The sequence below is a fragment of the Leptonychotes weddellii genome, chromosome 16 (assembly GCF_054177405.1).
Source record: "Leptonychotes weddellii isolate Sample4059 chromosome 16, ASM5417740v2, whole genome shotgun sequence".
NCBI classification, from domain to species: Eukaryota; Metazoa; Chordata; class Mammalia; order Carnivora; family Phocidae; genus Leptonychotes; species Leptonychotes weddellii.
In genome coordinates, this window is record NC_138384.1 from 48799032 (window position 1) to 48812177 (window position 13146).

Here is a 13146-nt window from a genome sequence, read left to right on the forward strand (position 1 = left end):
TGTATAAGTTTTTGTTTGCACGGTTGTTTTCAATTCTTCCGAGTCTATACCTGGCCGCGGGGGGTGGGGGGGTGGGGGGTGTTATTATCTATATTTTAAAGGCTTAACATTTTTTTCCAAAAAAGGAAGGAAGGAAGGAAGGAAGGAAGGAAGGAAGGAATGGAAGAGGGAGGAGCATATTGGGGGGTGGGGAGGGAGATCTTGTCTTGGGGGAGACTCCAGGCCTTGGATTGGGACATCAAAGGCAGCAGTTTGGTGGAGAGAGGCCGGGAGCTGCACGAGCCACTGTGTCCGGCCTCTTAGTCCAGGCTGAATGCTGGACACATTCCTAGGGCACTGAGAAGCCATTGAAAAGGTTTTAAGCTGGAAAGTCACACGATCCGATTAATGTTTTAGAGAAATTCCTGTGGGACCCGCGTGGAGGCCCGGCCGAATGCAGGGGAGACCAAGGCTGGGAGCTGGGAGCAGGGAGGCGGGGCGCGGGCCCAGGTGAGAGAGGGGGCCTAGGCATTGCCGGCCCCGGCGGGGTAGCAGGTTCCCGGGCAGGGGGCGGGCCCTAGCGCTGATTGGTTTAGGACTGCACTCCTGGGTGCCAGTCCCCCTGCAACTGCCTCCTCATTGGTTCTCCTGCCTCCAGCGCCCCTACCGCGCCGCCAGAAATCACATCCTGTCAACGTCCGGTGGCTTCCCTTCCCTTCCTCCCGTGTTCCTCACCCCCTGCCTGGAAGTCTCGACAGGTCTGGCCCCTGGAGCCTCCCTCAACTGTTTGCTACCTCTCTCCTGCTTCACTCCGCTCCAGCTACACCACCTTCTTTGCTCTTTGTGGACTCAGGGCCTTTGAACGTGCCGTTCCCCCTGCCTGGAATCCCTCCCCTGGATTTCCAAAAAGTGTCCCTTACTCCCCCTCATTTCTTCCAGACGTCCTCAGAGACACCTCTCCTGTCCACCCTAGCTAAAACAGCCCTCCCGTCACCTTGTAGTCCTCACTCTGCCTTAATTTTCAAACTGTCCTTATCGCAAACAAGCAGTAGGCTACTCGTGGATTATCCACTGATCGCCTATCTCCCCTCCCCTGGAATATAAACTCGCTGAGGGCAGGGGTCGGCTTTGCCCGTTTGCTTAACCGCTCACCCGTCAGCGCCCAGCCGCGCCCAGAAAAGTGGATGAGGAGTGAGTGAGGAGGAGTGAGGCTGGGGCTTCAGGAGAGGGTGACTGCCTCGAAGGGAGAAGACAGGTGGTGGGGACATGCGGAGCTCAGCTGAGCGTGCAGGTGGCTGGCTCGACTGGTCAGCTGGAGAGTCAGCTCCTGCAGCAGACACGTGAGCGTCGTCAGCTTCAGCCCAGTAACTGGCGCTCGGGAGAGGCTGAGATCGCCCCCGGAGTATAATCCTTCCCGCCCCTTCTGAGCCTCAATTAGCACATCTATAAGATGGGGCCACAGTGGAGATTGAGTTAGGTACGAGGTCCAGCCTTGCACCAGGCCCTTGGGAGGCCCGCAGGAAATGGGTGAGTCCCTGTCGCTATTGTCTCAGAAGAGAAAAGATTGGGTTGGAGGTGAGGTGGGCGGAGCCTCAGCCTCCAGAGGTCCCTATTCATTAATCCCTAGCCTGCGGCCATCTCCATGACAACCCTGGCTCGTGTCCAGACCCTCAGTGCTCCAGCAGAGCAGGTCTCGAAGTGGATGGGTCTTGTCCCTGGGGCGGTGCCTGAATCTAAGGGGGCGGGTCTTGTTTCTCCAAGACAGGTTTTTTTGTTTTTTTTTTTTGGTTTTTGGTTTTTGCCCCAGGGGATGAGTCTTGTTCCTGGTTCCTGGGTGGGAGAGCGGAGAGGAAGTATCTCTAAGGTTGAGCGTCCCCAGGAGCTGACCTGGAGCCTTCAAATGGGCAACTGTGGATCTCCAGGCAAAAATGTCTTCTTGTTTTCTGTCCCCCCAAATATATGTCTCCCTCCTCTAAATTTTTTTCCTGGTGAAATATAAGACGCATAGACTAAAAGGGCACGATACAGATGCACAGTTAACAAATAATTATCAATAGATCACCAGATTAAGAAATGGGATGTTAGCAGCTGCCCCAGAGTCCATAGAGGGTTTGGCAAGTCCCATTCCAAGTTTAACGCATCCAACCCCACTGTTCTGAGTTTTATGGGAGAAGGTTTTCTTGCTTTTCTAGATGGTTCACTACCCACAATACATCCTAAACGATATTATAGTTTAGTTTTGCTTGCTTTTGAACGTTAAGAAAGTGGAATCATACTCTATGTATTTGACTTCGTGTGTTGGGCTTCTTTGTAACTTTTCATTCATGTAATTGTGTGTATCTGCATTCCGGTATTTCACTGCTGTATAGTATCCCATAGCATAATATACCACCGTTTATTTATCTGCTGTATTGTTGATGGATGTCTTAGTCTGTTCCAGCTGCTGTAACAAAATACCACAGACTGGGTGGCTTATAAACAACAGAAATTTATTGCTCACAGTTCTCTGGAGGCCGGAAGTCCAAGATCAAGGCACCAGCATGCTTGTCTTCTTGGGGAGGCCCTCTTTTGGGTTTATGGCCAGTGCTTCTTGCTGTGTCCTTGCAGGGTAGGAAGGGCTGGGGATCTCTCTGGAGCCTTTTAAATGAGGGCACTGGTCCCTTGCATGAAGACTCCACCCTCATGACTTAAGCACCTCCCAAAAGCTCCATCTCCACATACCGTCACATTGGGCTTTAGGATTTCAACATAGAGATTTCGATGGGAGCGCACGCATTCAGACCATAGCAATGACGTATCAGTTGTTCAGAGTTTGAGGTTGTACAGATTGCTGCTGGGAATGTTTTAAATGTGTCTCCTGGTGCAGGTGAAAGGGTTTCTCTAGGGTTCGTGCCTAGCAGTGGGATCACCGTATCACAGGATACACACATCTTCAGCCTTATTAGTGCACACCAATCTCCCAGGCATCTTAAATTTAAGTTCAAAATGGAATTCTTGATCCCTCTAAGCCCATACCCAAACTCGTTCTTCCCCTTTTCTGGCCTTAACACAAACTGCCACCACCCAACCAGTCCCTCCTGATTCCTCCCTTTCAATTACACACACACACACACACACACACACTCACATTCCACCTACAGAATTCATCTCGAATCCACCCGTTTCTCTCCACCATTCTGGTCTAGGCTCCTACGCATCTCTCGTGCTGGACTGCAGTTCCTTCTCCACTCAGCGGCCAGAGGGAACTTTGTGAAGTGCAAGATTGGCCACATCCCTCCACATTAAAATCTTGGCATGCAATTACCTGGAGAGCACAAACGCCTGTCTTGGCCCACCAGGCTCTGTGGGACCTGACCCCTCAACCTCCCTTCATCCCTCTCTCCTCCGCGCCCACCCAGCTCTCTGGTCTCTCGTCACCCTTCGGGTTTCAGATCGAATGCCGCCTCTGTAGAGATGTCCACGGGACACCTGCACTGAGATGGCATTGTCACGGGGTCACTCACGTTCTTAACACCTTTCCTTCCCTCCTTCAGCATGCTCAGAACCACCTGAAATTACTTCCATTTCTTTACTTTCGTCCACCCCACTGCTCAACACTAAAAGATAAGCCCCACGAGGCGTTCTTTTTTTCTTCACTGTTGGATCCCCAGAGGCTTACAATGCCTGGCACAGAGTAGCACTCAGGACAGGAATGTAATCTAGTGCCTGGGAGAAAAGAGGAATGGTTGACTCCTTCCCTGATGGGTGAATCCTATCCTGGGCATTGGATACAGTGTCTAATGTATATATCTGGTCACCTGGAGGCAGAGTCTAAGATACAGGGTCTCTTCTTAGGGGTAGAACTTTTCTTTAAGGAGACAGTTTGGTTTGTAGGGGGCATGTCTTGTGGGATTGATGGTGTATAAAGGGCATGTCTGGTTCTATGGGGCACATACAGTCCATTGGAGGTGGATCTTGTGTTTAAGGGACAGGGTTCCACTGAGATGAAACTTAAACCATTTTTTATTTTAATGGTCGTGTACTATCTAAGGGACTCAACATTTGCCAGGAGGGAGGAAAGATTTGCCAGGCGGGAGCTTCTATTTAGGGAGCTCATCCTAAATCAGGGAGGGAGAAATACCCTACCTCTCTGGAGCCAAGGATCAGAAAATGAGACAGCAGTGACTGACAGGACGAGGTTTATTGGGGTCCTGGAGACATTAGGGAGTGGGATGAGGGGCAAGGTCGAGGCTCACAGGGGGGAAGCCCCTAGCCAAACCCCCTTCCCCTTGGGGTTGAGAGGAACACAGAGACAGACAAACCAACAGAGATGGAAAGACAGGTGCTACAGCAGAGTGGGAGGAAAACCCCAATGTCCACCACCTCCCACTCAGATGAGTTCACAGGATGGGGAATGAGGTGGACTGGCCCACACTCTAGAGGAAGGGAGGAGTGTCTGCTGTATTCGCCTAAGGAGGGTGGGTACAGGCCACAATCTGGACCAGCCCATTCCAGTGGACAGGGGTGTGTATCTGATTCAGTTCATTCTACTGGGCAGGAGGGATTTCAAACCAGCCTATTCTAGTGTTTGGGATGGGGAAGATCATTAGGATGGATCCATTCTGCAGTAGGGGAGGGAGACCTAATTGGGGAGGGGGGTTGAGGGCAGAGGGCATCTACCCTGGTCCTCTTTCAGCATAAGGAATGAAATGGGGTGGGGGTGGGGGGGAAGGCAGATTCCGGCTATATCCATTTTCGGGGGGGCACCAGTGACTGGTGGGTAGCATTCGCGGGGATCCAGGGAAATTCGGGGACATGGTCCCCCACATTCTCCAGATCAAGGTCGTTGGGAATGATGGCTCTTGGGGAGAGGGGCGGTCTTCCTCTGGGGGAAGGACGCCCATCTTTTATTACTAGGGTCTTCAAGATGAGAAGTACTTGGAGAGACCCATTTCTCATTGCTGGGTCCCCACAGCTTGGGGAGGCTTGTTGATTTGGGGGTGCTCAGGAATCTCTTCCTAGATCCTGGACCCCGGAGCTGAGGAGTCCCTCCATTTATTTGCTGCCCCCAGCTCAGGGGCCTGTGTGGGTGTCTGGTGGCCCGCTCTCTCCAGCCGGGGTCCCCTGACGGCAGGACCCGGGGATCTGGCCCCGGGCCCTGGGTGCAGCCCCTGGGGAGGGGCGGTGGGGCGCAGGCGCAGCCCGGCGGCGTCAGTCCATGCCCCGGTGCAGCTTCAGGTGCCGCGAGAGGTTGCTGAGCGTGATGAAGCCCTTGCCACAGATGTGGCAGGGGAAGGGCCTCTCGGTGCCATGCAGCAGCCGGTGGCGCTTGAGGTAGCACTCGTGGCGGAAGAACTTGCCGCACTCCAGGCACGGGAACGGCTTCTCGCCCGTGTGCACCAGCACGTGGCGCTCCAGGTCACGCGGCGAGCGGAACAGCTTCTCGCACTCGGAGCAGCCAAAGATCTTCTTGCCCCGGCCGGAGCCGGACGCGGCCTCGCCGGACGCGGGCTCCCCCTCCGGGGCCACGGGGGCCGTCTCCGCTCCGCCGCCCTCGCCGTGGCTGGCCCGCCGGTGCTCCTCCAGGGCCGCCAGCGCCGCGTACAGGGCCCCGCAGTGGCCGCAGCCGTACGTGGCGGGGCCCGAGTGGGCCTCCAGGTGGCTGGCCAGCGCCGCGGCGGAGGCGAAGAAGGTCCCGCAGTCGCACTGGTACAGGGTGTCTTCCGACGCCTCGGCCGCGGCCGCCGGGGCAGGGGCCTCCCCGCCGCCTTCGGGGAGCAGCCCCGCGAGCTCGGGCACGCTGCCACCAGCGTGGCCCAGGAGCAGCCCGCCGTCCCAGGCCGCTTGGGCGTTGCCCACCTCTGCAGCGTCGCCGCCGTCGCTGGCCGGCTCGGGCCCAGCACCGGCCCCCGGGGCCCAGGCCTGCACCGGGGGCGCGCCCGGGCCCTGCAGGTCGTGCGTCAGCTTGTGCCGCTCCAGCAGCGCGGGGGCGTTGAAGTCGCGCTCGCAGCGCGGGCACTTGAAGGGCTTCACATCTGTGTGCGCCGCCCAGTGGGCCGCCAGCTCGCGGCCGTGGTCAAAGCGCCGCGCGCAGGCTCCGCACGCAAACGGGGGCAGCGAGGCGGCGGCGGCGGCGGCCGCCTCTGCGAGCCCCCAGCTGCCTGGGCCTGCCCCGGTCCCCTCCGGGCCCTCTCCGCCACCGGCCCCCGCCCCCCCGCACACCGAGCAGGGCCCCACATTGCAGCAGACCGAGCAGGGTGCGCTCAGGGCCGGCAGGCCTGGGCCGGGTTGCAGCGGGGACGGGAGCACCCCACGGTGCTGGCGCTTGAGGTGGCGGCCCAGGCTGGAGCGCGAGGAGAAGCGGAGCTCACAGACCAGGCAGCAGTAGGGCTTCTCACCAGTGTGGACGACCTGGGAGGGAGGGAGGGAGAGCGTAGCATCAGGGCTGAGGGTCTGGCGCGCAGGTCAGCTTTCGGGACTCCCAGAAGGGTGCGGCCCAAGCTCCCTGCAGCTTCTACAAAGCCCCATCTAGCTTCAACCCTCTCACTTGACTTCCCTAATTTGGGTCATGTTGGCATTCTTTCAGTCCCTTCATTTTCAGGACCTTTGCACGTGCTGTTCCTTAAAGCTGGAAGACTCTTCCTCCCATTCTTCCAGACTACCTCTTAACTCATTTCAACAAGCCCACCTAGGAGACTGGGACTCCCTGGGAGAGTGGCCAAGTACTAGGGCTCTGAGCACTACCAAAACTGGGTTCAAATCCCAGCTCTGCTTTCCACTCTCAGTGACAAATGGACAATTAAACATCATCTCTGGGGCTCTGCTTTTCTCCTCTGTACATAAGCACAATAAGACATGCCACTTCACAGGGTTCTTGTAATGATAGGATAAAATCATCACTAAAGAACAACTCAATTACTAGAAATTAGGATTATTGTTGACAAACTTTCCAATGTCCTACTGATGTCCTTTACGGCAGCAGATGTTGGGGAAAGGTGAAGAGGAGCTTTTATAATCCCCAGGGGTAGGAGGTGGCTTTTCAAAGTACATGTCCAAACTTCTAGAGCAAAAACTGTCCAACAGAACTTTCTGCAATGATGGAAATGTTCTCTATCTGCCACTGACCAGTGTGGCAGCCACCAGCGACATGTGGCTCTTGGGCACTTGAAATGTGGCCAGTGTACCGTGCAAGACTGTGCCTTACAGATATTGGCCTTTGTCTGGGAGTAGCAGAGACAGATTTTGAGCGACGAGTCCTTTCGATTGGTAGTGCCTGCCTGGAGAACTGTAAGGCTAAATGAGAAAACACAGTGCTCTCTGCTGCCCAACGTGAAGCCCTGTGGCTCCAAGGGTGTGTCCAGCCCAGAGAGGCCCGTCTGGGTCCAGCCTGCGGAACTCACCTGGTGGTGCAGCAGGCCGGTGGAGTCTCGGAACCCTTTAGGGCAGGCAGAGCAGCGGTAGGGCCGCTCGCCGGTGTGTGAACGCAGGTGGTTGGCCAGGTTGAAGCTGTGTTTGAAGCCCTTGCCACAGCGTGGACACGCGTGGGGTTTGAGTGCAGTGTGCCGGGCGAAGTGGCGCCGAAGGTCCGAGCGGTAGCGGAAGCTCTTGCCGCATTCACTGCAGTGAAATGGAACCCGGGGAGCAGCAGCGGGAGGTGCTGGGGCCGGGGCCGGGGCAGGGACCGGGGGCACGGGCAGCGGGGCATCATCCATGGTGGCGTGGTGCGAGGGCAGTAGCAAATGGAGGCTCTCTCTGGAGCAGGGAGGAGACATGGGAGGGCAGGTGGAGTCAGCTTCCCATGAGCCCTCTCCATCAGGCTCCCTGGACTCACACACCCACCGTCTGTTCCCTGGAAACCCTACCCACTTCCCTCCAAGCCACACCCACCGTTCTGTAAGCCCCTCCCACTCTCCTACAAACCCTTCTCCCACTCATCTGCCGATCTTCCTAATCAGTGCCAGGTCACTTCGACCCTACCGGACGGTTTTTAAGCCTCTCCCCTTCTTTTACAATGGACTCCCCACTCCTCTCTAAACCCCGCCCACTCTCAATCAAGTCCGACCTAGTCCTCCCAAAGTCCCCACACTGTTCCCGAAGCGTCTTGTATTCCTTGACAAGACCGTTCTGAAAGGCCCTCCCACTCTTCTTCAAGAGTGAAAATCATCTTCAGATAAAGATTCACATTCCTAGGGAATGAGAGGACAAAGATTTGGGGCCAAGTGCACTTGAGTCAACCTTCCAGGGCGACCAGAACCAGTCCTGGAACCTCCAGTGAAACCACCTGAAACTCTGTCCATCTGCAAAATAGGGAGAAGGGGAGTACCTACCTCATGGAGTGGAGGTGAGGATTACGCAAAACTGGGGCAATGCGCACTGCGCGCTTCCTTAGGCAGGGCACAGCAAGAGCTCAACAGGTAAACTGTTCTGACTACTACTATCCGCTAGGCTCCTCTGAGTTCCCTAAGTCCCACCATCTCTTCTCCGCTAAGGTCTGCCTCCAAAACACCACTCAGTGTTTCCTTGAAACCTAGCCTGGAAGGAAGCCCGGTCCTTTGCAAGACCCTCCCCTCAACCTCTCGTTCTCAGCCTTCGCCTGGGAGCCCCTCCCTACCCCTGTTAAGTGGCTGCACTTAACGTTATGAAGACTTACTACTTCCACTAAGACTAGCCAAGTTGCACACCTCAATCCCATCACCTCACCGTGCCTACTCCTAGACCAACTACTCCTCTTCTACTCCAAGCGGCGCCCACCTTCGCCCTGAGCCCCATTTCCCCACTCAGCCCCAGGTAAGTCCCTTCCATCCTTCAAATCCAGGCCATTTCCATTCTAAGCCATGCCCACACGGGAAGCTCCTCCCTGCGATTGCTCCGCCTCTGCCACCACGAAGCCCCGCCTCCTTCCCACCCAGTCGCCTGCAAGGCTGCCCCCCCCACCTCCCCAGTCGGCTCTGGGACCGAGGCCCCGAGTACCGGCCTTTTGTGCCCCTCCCCCCTGTCCCTAAAAGGTGCGGCCCGGGGCGCCCGGGGCAGGAGCAGGTCAGGCGGGACCCGCAGCCGGGCGAGTCCACCTCGCTCGTTCGGAGCGGGGGTTCTGGAGCCCTGGGGCGGCCCCAGGAAGCCGGGAAAGTCAGTCGGCTTTTCTCTTTAATTACTTACACCTCCCTCTGGGCGCCGACATTTTGGGCAGCGGGGGCAGCGTCACTTCCACCCGGGGGCCCCTCGACTTCCGCCTCGGCTCCCTTCTCCCCCACACTCCTCCTTTCTCCCGCCCCCTTGGCTTCCCCCTCCTCACCGCCCGCCCTTCTCCCTGTTTCCCGTCCCATCCCCTAGCACTGGAGGTTGGAGAAGCCAGGACGGCGCCATCTTTGATGAAGGCAGGCTAGGGGCGGGGCCTAGGGTGACTCACGGCGCCGTACAGCCTAAGGGCAAGAAGCTCCCCGCGCGGCCTCTTTCCCCTCCGTGCCTGCCCTGACGGGTGTTAACATAGATCAGAGCAGATTTGATTCCCGTTTCGCAGCCTCAGGCTCCTTCTGGTAGAGTTGCACCAGGATAAAAGAAAATTTGAAGTTCGGCCACTGTGGTAGAGCTAGGAGGAAAGAGCATGTTCCATCTTGTCAGCCCTCCAGGGCGCTTTGAAGCCTGTCAGGCGCCATGTTAATTACGGGAACAAGCAGCCATTTTCCCGCTCCTCATCCTTGCGGTACCTGTCTTTGATTGGGTCACCCTACTGGGTGCTTTGTGGGAGGAAAGACATTTCGACGTGGTTGGGAATGTATTGGTGGGGTTATTTCCCGCTCGGGGCCAGTAAGGGCGACGGGCGCGCAGGCGCCTGTTCCCTGCGAGTACGTGACCGGTCCTTAGGACCCAGCGCGTCCTCTTTGTTCCCGGCGGGCGCGGGCCCGACGGAGAAGGGGGGGCGGGAGGGGGCGGGGCCGTCCCCGCGCGCGCCGCCGAGGGGCAGGGCCCCCGGCCCCCGCCCCTTCCCACGCGCCGGCCCGTCGCCCCCGCGCGCGCACACTCGCGAGCCCAGGCGACATGCAAATGAGGTACCCGAGAGGCGGGGGTCCGGGCGGGGAGAGGGGAGCGGAGGGAGGGGAGGCCCGGGGCCGCGCGCTCCTGGAGCGCGCCCCCACACCTGCTTCTGCGCCCGCGCCCGCCGCAGCGCGCGCGCCGACCTCGCGCCCCGCCGAGTCGGCCCGGGCGCGCGCGCGCAGACCCCCTTCCTGGCGGCCCTCACCGTCTGCGGCCCGCGCGCCGCTCATTGGCCGCCGCCCCCGCAGGGCCCGCCCCGCGCGCTTGGGCCGGCGGGCGCGCGCCTGCACGGGGGTGCCGGAGGGGCAAGGGGGAGGGCACCGTTCCAGAGACCCGGGTTCTAGTCCAGGCCTTCCCACCGGAGCGAACCTTGTGATCGTGGAAAAGCGGTGGCGCCTCTCTGGCCTTCAGCCTATATGCCTGTTCCAGGGGGGTTCAGTGGCCCCTGCCGCCCCAGCTATTAACTGAACATCTCCTTTCCTCCCTCTCCCCTTCATGACACTTTAGTCTCGTGGTCCCAGGCTCTGGTGATGGAGCTGGTGGTTCTGCTGGTGGTGATGGTGATGATGGTAGTTTATTGAGTGCTTACGGTTACCAACCGACAACAGTGCTATATCCATTTTACAGAAGTGGAAACTGGCCCAGAGAAGCAAAGTCACTTGTTAAATAGCGGCAGAGCTGGAGTCTAACCCAGGTGTAAGGGGCTCCATGATGTCCCCTTGTCTCCTTGGGTCCATGCCTTCTCACTCCCTGGACCCTTGGTGTCCTTGAGATCTGGTTCGAGTCTTGGTCCGGCAACTTACTGGCAGAGAGGGCTTGGGCAACTGACTTGGCTTTCCCGTGCCTCCGTTTCCCCAGTTGCAAAGTGGGGGTGATGTACCATTATTCAGAGGGTTGGTGTGAAGCTTAGCCACTCACCAGGATAACATGGGCTGCTATCTCCTAGGCATTTCTGTGCACTGAGCACTTTATGTGTGTTATCCTCATGACATGTCTGAGTGAATAGGTGGGACTATTCATCCTATTTTGCAAAAGGCTTAACTGAGGCTCAGAGAAGTGAGCACTTTGCTCCAGACCACACAGAGAGTGAGCGACAGGCCCCGGAACTGAACCCAGAACTCTGACTTGGGAGCCCAGACTCTTCACAGTTCTGGCACATTTCTTCATCCATGACTCGGAGCCAAACATCACCTGGGACCGGTCCCTTTCTTCTTCTAGTCCTGAACTCCCACTCCTCCCACTCTGCCAATCAGAAGCGGCACAAAACATTTCTGGGCCTCCATGGCTCAGGTTTGATGGGCTCTTTATTTTGAGGATCAAAATACTGGCCCAGACCCTTAGTTGGACTCTATCCTATCCTCCCATGAAGATTTTTCTTCATTTTGGTTCAAGTTGACCCTGAACTTCTAGGAGAGGGGCTAGGGAGGCTTTAGGGGACACCTGTGTGGCTCAGGGCAGTGTCTGTTTACCAATTGGTACGGAGTTGCCTTGCTATCTTACCCACCAGTGTGGCTATAACTGTCCAGGTGAATGTCCGCCATGCCCAGGTGAAGAGACTCAGACCAAGGGATGGGCGAGGCGTTGGGGGACAAGGGATGCTCCAGACCCTCCCTGCACTGACGGCTGCCCCCTCTCTCCTCTTAGCCCGGCTCCAGTGCCCAGACCCAAGCCCCCCACTGCTCAATGGACACCCCCAGCCCAGACCCGTTGCCTTCGCCTTTGCCGGGGGAGGAAGAGAAACCTCTGGCCTTATCTCCTCCTGTACCCCGGGGCCGCCGAGGCCGGCGTCCCGGGGGGGCCACCTCCTCGAATCGGACGCTCAAGGCCACCCTCCCTCGCAAGCGGGGCCGCCCCCCCAAGTCAGGGCAGGAGCCCCCGCTGGCACAAGGGGTGACAGCCCCTGTGGGCAGCGGCGGTGGCAGCGACCTCCTGCTGATCGATGATCAGGGTGTGCCATATACGGTCTCTGAGGGGTCAGCGGCAGGTTTGCCTGAGGGCTCTGGCCCTAAGAAGGCCCCGCACTTCTGCCCGGTGTGCCTGCGGGCCTTCCCCTACCTCTCCGACCTGGAACGCCACAGCATCTCGCACTCAGAGCTGAAGCCGCATGAGTGCAAGGATTGCGGCAAGACGTTCAAGCGGTCCAGCCACCTGCGGCGGCACTGCAACATCCATGCCGGCCTTCGGCCCTTCCGCTGCCCACTGTGCCCTCGCCGCTTCCGCGAGGCGGGCGAGCTGGCCCACCACCACCGTGTCCACTCCGGGGAGCGCCCTTACCAGTGCCCTGTCTGCCGGCTGCGCTTCACGGAGGCCAACACGCTCCGGCGCCATGCCAAACGCAAGCACCCCGAGGCCATGGGGGTACCCCTGTGTTCCCCGGACCCAGGGCCTGAACCACCGTGGGACGACGAGGGCATTCCGGCTACGGCGGGGGCCCAGGAGGAGGTGGAGGAGCCGGAGGGGAAAGAGCGGGCTTGACCCACGCCCTGGGCCAGTGCTCCCCGGGTCACGCGTAGAGCTGGGAATTCAGCTGGTGCTGAGCCTGGGCAGGAAAGCGGGGACACCCTTATACCTGGTGGTCTTCCCGTTGTGGGAGGGGGTCGAGGGTGAGGGCCTAAATTCCTGGGTCCTGCTGCCTTCTGCCACCCTCCCCCGGACTGACAGGCCCCTGGGGGCAGGGGCCTTGGAAATAAATCTCTGCCTCCTGGCTTCTGTGTGTATTCAGTGACGGTACCAGGGCCGGCCCTTCCTTCAAATGTTCTCCCGTCCCTATGCCACCCTGATGGGCGTGCATGGAATTTGGGAGAACCCCATGTCATGTGCCTTGTTATAACGCTTGGCGCTGAAGGCTGGCTTGGAGGAAGGCTTTGCCCCTTCTCTCATCCCGAGCAGACCTCAAAGGACTCCCTGTAAATATCCGCTCTGAGTAAAACATTGACCCTCTGTGCAAACGTGACTTTAGGTCCCCATCCCCCGTTCCAGCCAGATTCTTGGAAATTCTGCACCCACTACTTTGCCCCATCTCTTTGTCCTGACACTGTGAGGAAATACTGAGTTGAGGGTGGTGAGCAGAACCCAGAACTTTGGTAAGGCTTAGGTAGGTAAGAGGTGTGGCCAGGAGGGGGCGTGGCCAAGGCAGCAGGGGGCGGGGTCGGGACT

At 58.3% G+C, this 13146-nt stretch overlaps 2 protein-coding genes across 3 annotated transcripts; one reads left to right on the forward strand and one right to left on the reverse strand.

The window, feature by feature from the left end:
• Positions 1-4140: 4140 nt before the first annotated feature.
• Positions 4141-9215, reverse strand: FIZ1 (FLT3 interacting zinc finger 1). Of its 2 annotated transcripts, none has more exons than XM_081807347.1 (3): positions 9115-9215; positions 7359-7710; positions 4141-6369 (listed from the first exon to the last, which is right to left on the reverse strand). In XM_081807347.1, exons 2-3 carry the CDS (start codon positions 7668-7670, stop codon positions 5170-5172), a joined length of 1512 nt encoding a protein of 503 aa, XP_081663473.1. In that variant the 5' UTR covers positions 7671-7710; positions 9115-9215; the 3' UTR covers positions 4141-5169. The 2 variants fall into 2 exon arrangements, with proteins under 2 accessions (XP_081663473.1, XP_030877129.2); XM_031021269.2 differs by lacking the exon at positions 9115-9215 and adding an exon at positions 8286-8876.
• A 468-nt stretch (positions 9216-9683) lies between these two features.
• Positions 9684-12696, forward strand: ZNF524 (zinc finger protein 524). The gene is made up of 2 exons (XM_081807348.1): positions 9684-10004; positions 11635-12696. Exons 1-2 carry the CDS (start codon positions 9729-9731, stop codon positions 12463-12465), a joined length of 1107 nt encoding a protein of 368 aa, XP_081663474.1. The 5' UTR covers positions 9684-9728; the 3' UTR covers positions 12466-12696.
• The last annotated feature ends 450 nt before the right edge of the window (positions 12697-13146 follow it).